At 42.8% G+C, this 16981-nt stretch overlaps 1 protein-coding gene across 1 annotated transcript in view; it reads right to left on the bottom strand.

The window, feature by feature from the left end:
• nf1a (neurofibromin 1a) overlaps positions 1-16981 on the bottom strand; it is a 316227-nt gene that overhangs the window by 144493 nt on the left and 154753 nt on the right. The window contains exons 27-30 of the mRNA XM_056283131.1: positions 11925-12086; positions 7918-8015; positions 3415-3550; positions 1254-1316 (exon numbers count right to left, since the gene is read on the bottom strand). Coding sequence (XP_056139106.1) covers positions 1254-1316; positions 3415-3550; positions 7918-8015; positions 11925-12086 — 459 coding nt within the window. The remainder of the gene's footprint in view (positions 1-1253; positions 1317-3414; positions 3551-7917; positions 8016-11924; positions 12087-16981) is intronic.

Here is a 16981-nt window from a genome sequence, read left to right as displayed (position 1 = left end):
TATGTGAGTTAGCACAAGCGTGTTGCCACCAAGGCAAGTAGTAAGCAGTTGGCTGGCAGAGTATGACATTTTGAAGTGCTGGCACTGTATATTACAACTAAAACTGTTGTTATAACTCTCTGTACTGGTAATTACAGTTACCATTAGCAGCTTTGGAAATGGACACGTGCACCATGATGATTACCTTGCTCTATTAAGCAGCACTCAGAAACAGCAACCAACTCACATCCCAAAGCAGTATCACTCTTAAGACGCTGACTCTTGAGCCTGTCTAAAGAAAATCTATCCCAAAACTTAATATAAAAAGAAATTAAACAAAACCACGAATAAAAATGACTAAAGACGAAGAGTAAATTGTGATGCCATCGATGGACACGTTGACATGTACAAAAATTAATGAAAGGAAACAATGAAAGGGATATCCAGGGATATTCCTTTCCAGGGATAATTTTCTTAAGTTGTTTTACATTAAAAAGCGAAAACAGAATTTGTGATCATATGAGATGTAATGTGTACTTTACATCTGTAAGAAAACATTCATGATTATTGTTTGAAAAAGTGTAATATTATGCATCCCCCAAGGTTTCAGACATTAGAAAATTGAAGATATGAATTCAGCTCATGTACGGTGAGTTTTCCCCTTCCCGTCCAGATACCAGCTTAAAAACCAAATGAAGAGTCCAGTTTTTCAAAACATTCGTTTCAGAGCCAGTTCATTTCTTTTTGTCATGACAGGCTCCAGCATCCCCGTGACCCTGACAGCAGGATAAGCGGTTTGGATAATGGATGGATGGAAGTCAGATTACACCATGTGGTTGGGTGAGTGGGGGGTTAAATTCCGCTCTATGTCAGTGTATTCAATACTGAGCACAATTTGAAACATGTTATTTAAAGGCAAACGAAATGTTTTGAGAAACAGTACTCCTGGAGTGCAGACATGGTGACCAGAAAGAACAGAGGGGTGAGAAGGATGCCGCTGGCTCTTTGGGCATTAATTGAAAACATAAAAATGGAAGAAAACTTACTATTGATATTAGCATAGTGATTTTAGAAGAGGATTGTACACAAACTAGGACATGGACAAAATAAAACATTTCCAGAAGAACATAAAATTAAACCCAAATTTAAAATTAAAGAAACAAGAAATGAACAAAATGCAAAAAAGTTTTTTTTCTTTTCTTTTTTTCTTTCTTTTTTTTTTTTTGCTTTAGGGGGAAAGAAGTGGCTGAAGGAAAAGCATTCTCTGAACTTACTGCTTTTTTGTTTTCCTTTTTTTCTTTAACTGTTGCTTTATTCAGTAGAGAGTGGCAAGTAGCCTACAGAACAGAGATGAGCACAATCATGGTCACCGCAGCAGCTACACAACACACACACACATTCAGCTAGCATGGCCTTAACCACTCAAATTCAACACACATTCGCATATTCAAAACATTTGAAAAACTTAAGCAACTGCTTTTTGTCACTGCAATCAAGATAAATGTGTGTCCATATGCTTTTGTGTGCATGTGCTTATGAAGGCTGTATAGTTTGTGTCTTGGTGTCCCTGCACTGAGGACTGGAGACACACATCCAGGAAGGATGTGAATCAACTAATGGTACCGGAAAAAAAAGGAATATTCTGCATTCACTTTGCATTAATATTTGTAGTCTATGTCACTTTTGTTTGGGTGGTGGGTCAAAAGTTATTGAATTGGTAAAAAAAAAGACACTAGCCTCGCAAAACCAGCCTCATCTCACAAGCTCAGTCTTGGAGCTGGAAGCTACAAATGACGGGGCATGGATTTGATGACGACGACAATAGGCAGCACTGTATTTTGAAAATGAAAACAATGGCTGTGCTGGATGTTCCCATCAATGCTGCTATCGAATTACTTCCACCAAAGACATTTGCAAAGATGGCAAGAATCTTGTGCAGGGGCATCTGGATAGCGTGGCGGTTGTGACAAAGTGGGTGAGAACACACCATTTTTCCCATCATCCATCTCAATTGTTAACAGGTGTTGGCTTTCCCTGCCACAGGGGTGCAGCCTGAACTCAGGTGCTGCTGATCAACCCCAAGGGACTATTTAAGCAGTTGCTGTGGAGTTGTTAGGGGGGTAGGACATAAGGGTGTAGATGTGTGCATGTGTTGTTAATTCAAGTTCTATTATGAGTTGAGTTTTGTTAAGTTGAGTTAACTGTTAAGTTGTTTCCTTTGCTTTGTTGATATTGTTTGTTGTTTCACATGTAGCTATACTCTGTAAATAAAACACGTTGGTTGAATGGAAACAGTTCTGAGTCTGCCTCCTACATTTTACCAACTCAGGCTAGGCTTCCCCACAGCGGTCTATTCCGTTGCCTACCAACACGGAGATCGGCGGTTCGAATCCCAGTGTTACCTTCGACTTGGTTGGGCGTCCCTACATACACTATTGGCCGTGTTTGTGGGTGGGAAGCTGGATGTGGGTATGCGTCCTGGTTGCTGCACTTGCGCCTCCTGTGGTCGGTCAGGGCGCCTGTTCGGGGGGACTAGCGTGATCCTGCCACGCGCTACGTCCCCCCGGCAAAACTCCTCTCTCTCAGGTGAAAAGAAGCGGCTGGCGACTCTACATGTAGCGGAGGAGGCATGTGGTAGTCTGCCGCCCTCCCCGGATCAGCAGAGGGGTCGGCGCAGCGTCGGGGACAGCTCAGAAGAGTGGGGTAATTGGCCAGGTACAATTGGTGAGAAAAAGGGGGGGAAATGAAAAAAAAAGAAAGAAAGAATCTTGTGGAGACATAACGACCTACATCCACTTAACTAAAAGTGGTAGTGGTGTTACTACCATCAGACCAGCGGGTTTGGAAATGTGGCACTGTGGTTCTACAGCATGGTGTTTTGTCTATCTGCTGATGAAAGGTTGATCCATTCACCTGCAAAGGCATTTTGGTCTACTCCAACTGACAACGCCCTGAACATGATAAACGCCTATCGAACCTTGCCCGACCACAATGAGCGAAGCGAAATTTGTGGGCTGGCCTTGCGAGGCTAAAATGACACACTAGAAAATTGCAGAACAACAAGGCCTCTTCATTTGGCTTGTGTACACTGTTGTCCAGCATCACTGAGCTGAGATGTGGTAACCTAGCATGGCTTTACCTTTGAGAGGGAATGGCACACAAGGGTTATTGCTTTTCAGACCCTAGGTACAAACAACACTCAAGCCACATGCACAGTGTGTTTTGTCTCAAAACAAACACTACGAGCTTTTGTACCCTAACACAAGTGCCCTGAGAGAGTTCAGCAACAAATAGCCACCTAAGAGTGTAGGAAGGCAGAAGTTCATATATGTAAATGACGTTAAACAAATGTACATAGACGAATGGCTGTGTGAGCAGCTGGAGGTCTTGCTTGGGGGGGGGGGTTGCGGCTGGGGTGGGGGGATTGGGACCTACCTGGTACAGGCAGTGGCAAACACTGCGGAGCTGTGGGGGGAATTCACTGGAGGATCCGATGATAGCCTGGAAGAAACGCTCGGTGATCTGCAGCAAGTTCCTCTGGTTCTCCTCTAGGTTTTCCCCTTGCTCAAGTCTGAGGAGAAGGAAACGAGAGCGTAAGCCGGAGTAAAGATCTGCCTAACCTCGAAAGAGCTTTTTAAATCACTGTAACATTTGTTGGTGTCTGTTAATGTGTTTTAGATGCGTAGTGAAGATACAAATGTGTTCATCCCAGGAAAATTGGACAAAAAGATTAACCTATTATGGAACAATAAGGACTTTGTGAAGTCAAATCTGAGTCAAAAGCTTCTTTCTTCTGGTCATATTCCAAAGGAAACACAGGAAGCACACACCTTATGGGGTGGTTAATCATGGTCTCTAAGTTTATTTCCAACGTTTCACACTTTATTTCTGACATATCCACTTTAAGCTCTTAATTCCTGTCACGTGAAGCTTTTTAGGGGAGTAAGCACCGTTGATGCATAGGCACACTAATGTAATCATTCTGTTCATTGTTTTGATGCTTTCCCTTCTTCTCTTGTCACATTGAGCTCAGTTTTTACCAAGTTCCCATAAACCAGATCTCTTGGGATTTAGCAGCCTTGTCTAGTCAGTGGGCATTCAGGTGGACCAAAGCCAATGGAACACTTCTGCTCACAGAACCCATAAAGACTGGTATAGTGGACTTTCTGCCATTTTGGATTTTTTTTTTTTTGTGGTCAGAGTTGGACCAATTTTAAACCTCTTTTGGCATCACTTTCTTCCCATAAAATGCCTAAAATGTTTATATCCTATAAATGGATTGGCCAAATCTCATATATTTTGTTAAACATGCTATTGGGCGAAGTATTACTAAAAATCCAGAATTTGGTCAAAAAATACTTCTGGTGGCCGTGGCCTGTGAAATTTCAGCGTATAACAGGGTGTTATTCGATGATCACTATGAAACTTGCTGTGGTCACAGCCCAGTCTATCTCGAACATCTGTACCAGCTTTGTACCAATTAATCCAAGTATGGTCGAATAGCAGAGATACCATCCAGATTTCCACGGATATAAGTTGTTTTCATGTCAGCCACTGAAAAATGCAAAAATTTCATTCAGCTTTGTAAACACATGTTAATCCACGGCATGGCATACCATTTAATAATGAAACGTTCATAGTTTGAGTTATAAAATACATTGATATAGGCCAACAGAATTTGGGTTTCTTCATTGACAAGGATAACAGTAATGCAAAGTGTTATTTAATGAGCCACTGTTGGCATCATTATAAAATCGGTTTATAAAAACCAATTTTACAAAAATTGGTTACAAAAATTGGTTTTGGATTTTCAAAGCTTAATAACTTTGTGGAAAAAAAAGATACAGACCTGCCGCGCCCTGAATTCTACTAAAATTGCATATATGTGCTTGGATGTGAGTAAGAGAGAGTTACACAAGTTACACAAGAGTTACACAAGTTCGGTTATGCACATGCTCTGACTAACACTGTCTACTACCTTGAGCTGGCATGAACTCCCCTGCAGACATCATGATCTGTGTATTTGTGCTTGGCCCTCTTGATCGTCTTGATCGCTGCTTGCAGCTATACTTTAGTATTTTTACAAATATTCCTACTGGAATGTGGATTTCTATATGTTGTAGCACAGATGACCAAAACAAAATCCTACATGTCTTTAAATTGGCAAATAAAGTGATTCTGATACTAGAACGACCAAGACGGTCATTATGATGGTTTTGGATTTTCTAAGTTTAATAACTTTGTGGGGGGGGGGGGGGGGAGATACAGACCTGCCGCTGCCTGAATTCCAGAGGTGTAAAAACCAGATCCAGAAAGTAAAAGTCCAAACCATGTATTTGCTCCACTCATGCACTACACCAGCAGATTCTAGTCAACACCACTCCTCAACTAGGTAGAGAAAACTAGCTAATGAAATCAGCTGGTTTAGTAACATGGTTTGAGCAAATACACGGTTTGGACATTTACTTTCTGGACCTGGTGTTTACAACTCTGCTGAATTCTACTAAATTTGCTTTTAAAATTAGTTTTAGAACAACTGCAAAAAAAAAAAGGTATGATAAGAACTACCGACCATTTGCAAACGATGGTGCGCGTCATGTCACTATTTATGATGTGTGTTGGTCACGTAGCTTCCTTCATGAAGTTCATTGCTCTGTCCTAGAAACACACTAGCATTCTCCAGGGCAGAGTAATAGTCTAAACTTGATTTCTGATTATTGCCAACATGTCTGGTTACAGACGCACCATGACTACCACCGAGGCGCTGCAGTATTGACAGGCTTTGGACAGCGGCCATTTTAAATTGTTTGAAAAATAGTATTTAAATTGTTAAAATGTTAATCTTGGGTGTCAGTTAGTCTCATAACAGACAAACTAACATATGTAATGCATTAATGTCTCAGTTGGGTATTTATCTTGACAGAATGTAGAGTTTAAAACCCACGGTGGTCAAAATGACTGCCCACAGTCATTCTAGTAGTTTTTTAAGTTCCGGTCATTGTTTGGGACTGTTTCAACGGTTATTTTCGGTCCTTTTTTTTTTAACATTTCACGTTTTATAGGCCTTGTTACGTTTGTTAGATTAGCCATATGTGTTTTCTGTTTTGTTTTTCAGGTAATATTTTCACTTTTTCAATTTTGCTATTCAAGTTCGGCCATGTCTCTCTGAAGTTTAAATTGTTTAAAAATAGTATTATAGTTGTTAAAATTTTAATTTTGGTGTCAGTAGTTTCCTAATAGACATACTAAAATATGCAATGCATTAATATCTAAATTGGGTATTTATCTTGATAGAATATAGAGTTTAAAAACTGGCGGTCATTTTGACCACCCATGGTCATTTCGGTAGGAGTGAAATCCCGGTCGGTGCAGCGGGGATGAGGATTATTTCCTTCAGTTTGTGGGTGGTGAGTGTGCAGGGAGCAGCGGTCACTTAGGTAACCCAGCCACCAGTCACTTTCACATGAGAAGCTCAAGCAGATACTAGAACATCTGGAATGTTCTTGCCATAACAGATGGACGGATGAATAGATGGAGGGATTGATGCAGTTCCATCTAATGAAACTCAAGGAAATAATGTTATGAAACATCGTAACAAAGATGAATTTATAAGTTGTACAATACAACTTGTATTTATACAGACAGAACCAACGAGAGTACCGCCTGTCTTTTACATGAGTGCCCTGTATTATACACCACTAAGAACATATTTAAGATCATTTACAAAAACATACAAAATATGACTGTAACAAACAATAAAATAGCACAACTAAAAAGACAAGTCAGTAATTATGAAATGAGGTAGATAATCAATCGAGAGTAGAAACAGATAAACTCAGAAGGTGAAATTAAAGACTTAAAATTCATTAAGACTATACAGTCAGGTTTGAGATAATTTCATATTTCATTGCATCTCAGTGGATCAATGCATTTAAAAGCATTTTCCCAGATCAGAATTAAAACAGGTAACCCAACATATGACCCACACTATCATTCTTTTAACACTACAACGACCGGGATTTCACTCATACCTAAAACGGCCACAGGCGGACAGCCAGTTTTTAAACTCTATATTCTGTCCTGTTAAACACCCAATTGAGATATTAATGCATTACATATGTTAGTATGTCTGTTAGGAAACGACTGACACCAAGATTAACATTTTAACAACTTTAATACGATTTTTCAAACAATCTAAAATTGCCGCGGTCCAACGCCTGTAAATACTGCAACGCCTCGGTGGTAGTCATGGTGCATCTGAAATGGCGTCTGTAAGTTTAGACTATTTCTCTGCACTGGAGAACGCTAGTGTGTTTATAGGACAGGGCAATGAACTTCACGAAGGAAATGATGCGACCAACACACGTCATAAATAGTGACATGACGCGCACCATGACGTGCAAATTACTCATGGTCATTCTAGGTAGATCATATATAACTTTTTTGTGCAATTTATCTAAAACTAATTTTAATGCAAATATATGCAATTTTAGGACCATTCAGGGGGCGGCAGGTCTGTAGCTTTTTTTTTCCCACAAAGTTATTAAACTTTGAAAATCCAAAACTCAAAATGACCTTCTTGGTCGTTCTAGTGTTCAAACAACTGCCTAATCTGAAATGCAACAAAAATGTGCGGTAAGGTGGTGATTTCCCTAACAGAGCTTTGTCGATAAAGTGTAAAAAGTGTTGATCCCTGCGCACTGATGAGGGGGCCTTCTGATCTATGTTGTGAGACTGCCACCATTAATGAGCTGTAAAGCACTGTGAAAAACTACACAGTGGCTTTAATCGTGATGCTGTTGTATTGTGTGCATGTGTGGCACAAAGGTTAAGTGAACCGTGTTAACCATCAGTGGTACAATATATGGTATACAAAAGAGCCCTCTCTTATTCTGATGTTTCCTGAGGTTCTCACAACAGTGAAGGGGCCAGTATTACCTTGTGGGGTCAACCTCAAAGCTAATATGGTCAGGGGTGGTGATGACCCCTCTCAACAGAGGCTCCAGTAGCTTCTGGAGGTACGCCGCCCCATATACCTGGCAGAGAGGGACAAAACGACACAGTCGCCAGTAAACATGCAGTTGATTCAAGCTGCCCAGCCAACAATTCAATCAACAACAAAAAAATGTTAGTAAAAAATGAACTGAAATTAAAAGCGGTTTTCCAAAATCTAATGTATTTCTGGATTTTTCTGGGCAGTTTTTTACTTGGTTCTTATTTCTTATTCTCTATCTAGGAAACTAAAAAAGGACCATACACTAATACAAATGAACTTTCCCACTATAGGTTTGTCAGAAGATCTGACTTGTCGCTAAAAATGCTTAACGTCAACTTAAGAATACTGCATTTCTAAGTACTACCCGTTTGTTGCCTGAGCAAAATACATCTGACATGAAGCATGGTGTAGCGGAGACCAATTATAGTTATTATAGCTATCATCTCATGAATGGTTCATACTAATCAACAGTCCAGTTGAAATGATCATTTTGGGTCTTCCAGATATGGAAAAAAAAAAGAGTGAGAGAGAAAAAATTAAACTGAAGATAATTCAGAAAAACATTTTTACATTAGTAATTTTACAAATGTAAACATTTTTTAATTATTTTTTTCAGTCACTTCCGTTAAAGCGAATGGTGCAACCTCTGGTCTGAAACTAACCTGCCTCTGAAATCACCAAAGGGATAAAGTGGCTTAGGGTGACTTTCATTTTTAAAGGGCTGTGCTCACCAAATCCAAAATTGTTGTATACGTTTTTTTAATTAGCTATCCAAGAGATAATTAAACACTGAAACCTTATTCACCGAGCGTGACGCATTTTTTCCATTATTTGATACGAAAATTTGCACAACAAACAAAAGTGAATCTCAAGTTGCTGACGTCCGGGGGTTGTGGTGGTCTATTCCGTTGCCTACCAACATGGGGCTCGCCGGTTCGAATCCCCGTGGTTCCTCCGGCTTGGCCAGGCATCCCTACAGACAAAATTGGCCGTGTCTGTGGGTGGGAAGCCGGATGTGGGTATGTGTCCTGGTTGCTGCACTAGCGCCTCCTTTGGTTGGTTGGGGCACCTGTCGGGGAGGGGGAACTGGGGCGAATAGCATGATCCTCCCATGCGCTACATCCCCCTGGGGAAACTCCTCACTGTCAGGTGAAAAGTAGCGGCTGGCGACTCCACGTGTATGAGAGGAGGCATGTGGTAGTCTGCAGCCCTCCCCGGATCAGCAGAGGGGGTGGAGCAGCGACCGGGACACCTCAGAAGAGTGGGGTAATTGGCCGGGTACAGTTGGGGGGAAAATCCCAAAAGAAAGAAAAAAACGTGAGCCTCAAGCAGTGAGGATGACTTGGTGGTTCTGTCACTTCTTCAGAGACAAAGAAAATAGGCCCAGTGGATTTATCGAATTCTGAGAACGCCTCAGAAGCAGAGAACTTCACAAGCTAACACAGGAGCTGCAGAATATCAGCGGCCCAGTTTAAAAAGACCAATTACTGTAGTCCAACTGATCCTGAACAGCGGCTGGCAATGTGTAACCAGTAGAGTCTTTGCGGAGGAACTGGATTAGGAGACACAGGTGCGTAATTGCTTGGTTGGAACAAAAACCTTCACCCACACCGGCCCTTTCTGGATGCGGCACGGTGGCACAGTGGTTAGCGCGGTCGCCTCACAGCAAGAAGGTCCTGGGTTCGAATCCCCGGGGTAGTCCAACCTTTGGGGGGTCATCTTGGGTCATCCTCTGTGTGGAGTTTGCATGTCTGCGTGGATTTCCTCTGGGGGCTCCGGTTTCCTCCCACAGTCCGAAGACACGTAGGTCAGATGAATCAGCTGTACTAAATTGTCCCTAGGTGTGAATATGTGTGTCGACCCTGTGGTGGCCTGGCAGTCTGTCTAGGGTGTCTCTCCGCCTGCTGCCCAATGACTGCTGGGATAGGCTCCAACATCCCCGCGACCCCAATTGGGATAAGTGGCTTGGATAATAATAAATCTATGCAATTAAAAAAAATAAAATAAATATATTGTTGTTACTACAGTAAGATATGGGCACTATGCTGAAATATAAGTAAAACACCACTGTGGCTGTCAGAGCAAGCTTCCTTCACCTCATGTTAACAGAGAACATCTACCCTCAGCCTTCTTTTAAACAGCTATGACTTTACTCATATGCTTCCTTGTACTCTGACACCAATGTTACTATCAGCTCAGCCACCATGTTGAGTGGCTCAAGTCATGTGAGCTCTCTGTCACGTGATTAAAGTTAATAACATGTTGATCAGAGTTTTTTACGATATCCAAAAAACAAAAATCAGACCAGCTCCGAATAAGAACATGACACATCGTTGCAGTATTGTAGTTTTGTACTCAGTGTCAAAGACCTCATTGTTTTGTTTTAAAATATCGTTTTTATTTTCATGCGAAACATTCGGACCTTGTTGTGAGTATACCTTTAGAATGGCAATCCCCCCCCCCACTTTTCTCCCCAATAGAGTCTGGCCAATTACCCCACTCTTCCGAGCCATCCCGGTCACTGTTCCACCCCCTCTGCTGATCCGGGGAGGGGCTGCAGACTATCACATGTCTCGGAGTCGCCAGCCGCTTCTTTTCACCTGACAGTGAGGAGTTTCGCCAGGGGGATGTAGCACGTAGAAGGATCATGCTATTCCCCCCAGTTCCCCCTCCCCCCCGAACAGGCACCCAGCAACTAAGACACATGCCCACATCCGGCTTCCCACCCGCAGACATGGCCAATTGTGTCTGTAGGGATGCCCGACCAAGCCGGAGGTAACATGGGGATTCGAACTGGCGATCCCCGTGTTGCTAGGCAACAGAATATACAGCCACGCTACCTGTACACCCCTCTAGAGTGAAAATTTATGTCAGCGCAAACTGTAGCCACAACAGCTACACAAGAGTTCCAACCTCAATAACTGAAATTTGACTTCATGTGATGCGGGAAATGCAAAACAAAGTCATCATTTTGTAGCTCTACGGTTTAAATGTTCTGCACAGATATTTCTTTTTTTGGGGGGAGGGGATTTCCCCCCCCTTTTCTCCCCAATTGTATCTGGCCAATTACCCCACTCTTCCGAGTCTTCCTGGTAGCTGCTCCACCCCCTCTGCCAATCCGGGGAGGGCTGCAGACTACCATATGCCTCCTCCGATACATGTGGAGTCGCCAGCCGCTTCTTTTCACCTGACAGTGAGGAGTTTCACCAGGGGGACGTAGTGCATGGGAGGATCAAACTATTCCTGCCAGTCCCCCACCCCCCGAACAGGCGTCCCGACCGACCAGAGGAGGCGCTAGTGCAGCGACCAGGACACATACCCACATTCGGCTTCCCACCTGCAGACAAGGCCAATTGTGTCTGTAGGGACGCCGGACCAAGCCGGAGGTAACACAGGGATTCAAACCGGTGATCCTCGTATTGGCAGGCAACGGAACAGGCCGCCACGCTACCTGGACACCCGCATGAAAAGACATTTCTGTGTCAATATGCAAAGATGGTGCCAAACCAACCCTGTTCAAAATGATGACTTGTGTGAAAGCCAAATGTAGCAAGAGAACATCTGCCTTCAACGCAAAGGAAATCACTTTAACCTGCACACACTCGCCACCACTTAGGCCTATAGACTACACGTTTCCTTTTCTTTTTTCTTTTCTTTTTAACAGAAAATCATGTCAAAACAAGCACATTTGGTCTACAAAGCCGCTGACTAAATGACAAAGGAATAATGCATTTTTGCACATCCCTACTTCCGCTCACTTGGAAGTTTAAATTGTGTTTTTATATGCGAAGCACCTCATGGACCTGGCCTTTAACTCACTCACACACTCATTCATTCACATTTAGCAGGCTGAAGACTTTACGCACGTGGTCAGGAGGAGCTGACCACATGCACAGCACCAAGGGTGCCGAGTAAGAGCGGTACATCCACGACTGTGTGTCCTTGTTACCTTGAAACAGAAGGTCATTATTTTGCTCGCCAGGCTGTTGCCTCTAAAGAGGGTCTGCATGGAGTCTGCCAGCTCCACCTCCTTGGAGAACATGTTCCACAGAAGCTGGTAGAGGAGGTGGCGAGAGTCAAACAGTGTTACCAGCACACGGGCGAGCTCATCCTGGAAATGAAACACACATGCAGGAATTAGGGATACTTGCGACACTGACATTTTTAGCCCATATTAACATTAACATACTATCTCTGCTGTATTCATCAGAAGTAGGGCCAAGTCATTTTGTTTTGCAACAACTTAAGTCTCACGTCTTGAAAATGAAGCACAAGTCAAGATGGTTAAGTCTCATGCCAAGAAAAAGTCTGATAAAGGCGCTACATTATTATATCATTTTGACATACTTAACTAGCAAAATTGTGTTTTCTCTTGCAAGAGTGAAAATATTTAAGACCTTTTTTTTTATGTTGTAGAAGTTTTTATGACCGTTTCAAATAACCATTGAAACGCCATAGAAATTAAGGGTTAAGGATTTTTTTTTTTGGTAACATGGCTACAACTCTGACCATATTGGCTCAACCTCAAATCACCCCGTACACATCATCCCTATGCACTTCACCTCCATTTCTATATTCCTATGAAGCCCCCGCCATATTGAAGGGAAACTCAACCCATGAAGGGCTCATTCATCAATATGTAGGCTGCCATTTCAAGCCATTTGTAAATCTTGTGTTTGGGGAGTGTGCCTAAATTATCACACTTAATTTTGGCCTACTCATAAAAATTTGGAAATTACATCAGTTGTCATTACTGGGCACAATATTATATTAAACTTGCAGTCAGTCATATTACATAGTTATTATGGTTGACTGCCCATTCTAAATTATCGGACTTGCCACATACAGTAGGAGTACAAGTATTTAAATAACCGAAATTTTCTACAATATGCAAAAACACCACTGAAATTAAAACATCAGTATGACTTGCTGACATTTTCTTCTACTGTATACGTTGCCTTTCATAAGCATCAAGACAGCAAAAGACTGAGCGCTGTGGTGAAGTGAGGTATTTACAAAGACACATGAAAACATTTACTTCCTGATTCTGATAGACATAGTGGCAAGGGTGTCCCAAAGCTACTAACTGTATTTAAAGACTTCAAGCCAGTCCACAACTGCGAGCTTCTCGCAAAGTGATGGTGAAGTGGGTAGGGAGTGGTTTGGAAAAGGCCTGTTTGCTTCTCTCCTCGACACTGTACTACGTTAAACCAAGACCATCAAAAATTATGACCATGGTTAAGCTAGAGTGAATATAGAAAGTCTACAAGCCCCTGTTAAAATGGCCATTTTTTGTGGTGTAGAGAAATGAAACCAAGACAAATCATGTCAGAACTTTTTCCACCTTTAATGTGAAATTGCAATCTATAAAATTCAAGTGGAAAAAAAATCCTTTAAGGGTAAAAATCCAAGTAAAATAACTTACAATAACCTGGTGGCATTAGTTGTACAGGAGCAAGAACAAGGTGTGATTTCCCTTCAGTAGTCTGGCAGAGGAGTTTATGGTGACTCGGGCAAGAGAGGTGCTGCTGTACAGAGACCCCAACGACACCAAAGTCTCATTGGTGGCCATCATAGTTAGAACTGGGAGGAAATGAAGGGCACAGAAGGCAGTCGATCAGGCTGAAACGTGGCTGTGGTAAGGTGTGCTGGTGGGAGCATTGGCATCAGGACAGGCAGGGTTGGGTAGCAACCCAAGACCTCAATACGACAAGGCCCAGGGATAAGAGAGACAATAGCTGGTTCAAGGAAGAGGCCCAAGCAGGGATGGAGGAAGCCCAGTCTAGTAGGATCGTAGGGATGTGGCAGCAGGGGGTGTGGACCTGATGGGAGCAAGCAATGGACTGGAAGATCTCGTGGTTAGAACTCTGGAAGGCTGAGCCACTCTGGATCAAGTTCCTGATTCAATCAGCCTACAACGTCCTCCCCAACCCATCCAACCTCTTCTGCTGGGTCTGGCAGAGACTATAGCATGCCCATTGTGCCAGAGGAGAGGATCCCTGGAGCACATCTTAAGATGGTGCCCAAAAGCCCTGCGAGACTGGCGCTATCGCTGGCGCCACAACCAAGTGCTGAGGGTCATAGCACATGTCCTCATCACAAGGATCTCTCACAGCAGAGAACAACAACCAGTGAGGTAGTCGATCGTCTTTGTCAAGGCTGGAGAGAGGCCAAAGTTGCGCCCAAGTTCAGCAAGGGGGCTCCTTGCAACAGCACGAGACTGGCAGCTGAAAGCCAACCTTGGGAAACAGCTCAAATTTCCAGACACCACACTGGACACACAGTGTCCTTAGTGTGGCCTTAGTGTGAACACACACTAAGGCCAGACATGGTCTTTATGTTGGAAACAACAAGACATGTGATCCTGCTGGAGTTGAATTGTTCCCTGGGAAGACCAGATGGAGGAAGCCTTCGAAAGGAAGAGGGCCAAGTACGAGAGACTGGTAGGTGAATGCCGAAGCAGGGGAATAAAGATCCAATGCAACCCCATCAAGGACAGGTGCAGAGGCTTCATGGGCCAATCTCTCTACAGGGTACTCAAGCTTCATGGAATCATGAGGCTGCACAGCAGGAGATGCATCAAGAAAATCACAGATGCCCCAGAGAAGGCATCAAGATGGGTTTGTATCAAGCAGGGTGATCGGTGGACTACACAAGCTACTAAGACATAAGCCGGGGCCTGATCACCCTGGGCTGGGTCGCTTCGGCGAGGGTGGCTGGTGTTGTAAAACCCAAAAGATCCGATAACCTCAGGTTACATCACTGATGCTGTATTTAAGTTACATCGAAAGGTGTATATTAAAACCAGTTGCATAAGTGTGCACACCCCTGATATAATACTTTGTATTTTTTTATGTTTATTACAGCAGTCAAGTCTTTTTGGGTAATAGTCAAGTCTTTTTGGGTAAGTCAGTTTGGCATATCTTTACTTAGCAATATTTTTCTACTCTCTTAATAACTATTGAAGTCTCCAATCCTCCTTTCTTTTCTAAAGTAGTAGAGAAAGTTGTGCATCAACAACTTTCGACCCATATAGAAGAAAACTATCTATAGGAACCTTTTCAATTGGCTTTCAGGGCATGTCACTCCACTGAAATTGCTCTGACCAGAGCAGTGAACAATCTTCTACTTGCTATGGACTCTGATTCCACATCTGTGTTTCAACTAGTAGACCTCAGTGTAGCCTTTGACACCGTTGATCACTGTATACTATTAGACAGAATAAATTGTCATTTTGGTGTCTCTGGTTTAGCTCTCGGATTAAATCCTACTTATCTGGAAGAACACTGTGTCTGGTATGAAATTATTATATCGCTATACAACCTTGCCAGTGAGGATGCACAAGACAGTGCATTATTAATGCCAGTCCCAATCCCACATACATCGGGACGGTTGCATCAGGAAGGACATCTGGCGTGAAACCTTTGCCAAACCAAATATGTGGATCAGAACTCAGATTTCCATACCAGATCGGTAGAGGCCCAGGTTACCAACGATCAACACCAGTACTGTCGGCCAGCAGAGTACGGCGGAAGCTATGCTACTGTTGGGAGAAGGAGAGGGGGGAAGGAACACCCAGAGGTAGCTGGAGAGGAGGAAGGGTAGGAGTGTAGTGGTGAGAGTCAGAACTTTGAATCTTGGCACTATGACTGGTAAAGGGAGAGAGCTGGCTGATATGATAGTTGAAGTTGATTGATTTTATTTTGAACATGTTAAAATAACAAAATAAGATATATAGGCAGCAATACAAAACAAATGGAAATAACGGTGAACATATTTTGCAAACTCTCTGTAACAACACAAGTAATAACTAGTCCATGTTCGAAAAGGGCATAGGATGAAATAAGGGACTTTTCTGGTCCTACCCCTGTTTTATACATTATCAATCAAATCAAACCAAAACAAAACTTTCAAAACAAAGCAAAAGTGAGAAAAAATAAAAGAAATAAAGACCAATGCATAGAAACCAAAATAAACAACAAAATAACAAAAAAATTTTAAAAAAAAACAGCACAAGTCATACAAGGCACCTTACACATCCTGTATCATGTCCTGTCATTCCACTCTAGAGAGAAGGAAGGTAGATACTGTGTGTGCAGGAGACCGGGTGGAAGGGGAGTAAGCCCAGGATCATCGGAGGTGGGTTCAAACTCTTCTATCATGATGCAGATAGGAAAAATGGGGTAGGGGTAATTCTGATGGAAGAGTATGTCAAGAGTGTGTTGGAGGTGAAGAGTGTCAGACAGAGTGATGAGTATGAAGCTGGAAATCGAAGGTGTGTTGATGAATGTTACCAGTGCATATGCCCCACAAGTTGGGTGTGAGATGGAAGAGAAAGAAGAATTCTGGAGTGAGTTGGGTGAAGCGGTGGAGAGTGTACCCAAAGAAAAGAGAGTGGTGATTACAGCCGACTTCAATGGGCGTGTTGGTGAAGGGAACAGAGGTGACGAAGAGGTGATGGGTAGGTATGGTGCCAAGAAGATTAATGTGGAGGGACAGGTCGTGGTGGATTTTGTGAAAAGGATGGAAATGGCTGTGGTGAATACATATTTCAAGAAGAGGGAAGAACACAGGGTGACATACAAGAGTGGAGGAAAGTGCACACAGGTGGACTATATCTTATGCAGGAGGCGTGATCTGAAAGGGATTGGAGACTGCAAGATGGTAACAGGAGAGAATGTAGCTGGGCAACATCGGCTGGTGCTCTGTAAGATGACTTTGGAGATCAAGAATAGGAGGAGAGTGAAGGCATGGAGTTCAGGGAGGAGTTAAGATGGGCACTGGGTGGTAGTGAAGAGTTGCCAGGTGGCTGGGCAAGCACTGCAGAAATAGTAAGGGAGACAGCAAGGAAGGTACTTGGTGTCATCTGGACTGAGGAAGGAAGACAAGGGGACTTGGTGGTGAAATGAGGAAGTACAGCAATGTATACAGAGAAAGAGGTTTGTAATGAAGAAGTGGGATAGTCAGACAGATGAAGAAAGTAGGCAAGAGTACAAGGAGATGCAG

Source organism: Lampris incognitus, chromosome 7, assembly GCF_029633865.1.
Source record: "Lampris incognitus isolate fLamInc1 chromosome 7, fLamInc1.hap2, whole genome shotgun sequence".
Lineage (NCBI taxonomy): Eukaryota > Metazoa > Chordata > Actinopteri > Lampriformes > Lampridae > Lampris > Lampris incognitus.
The sequence above is the reverse complement of the archived record's forward strand: the minus strand, read 5'-3'. Positions and strand labels throughout refer to the sequence as shown.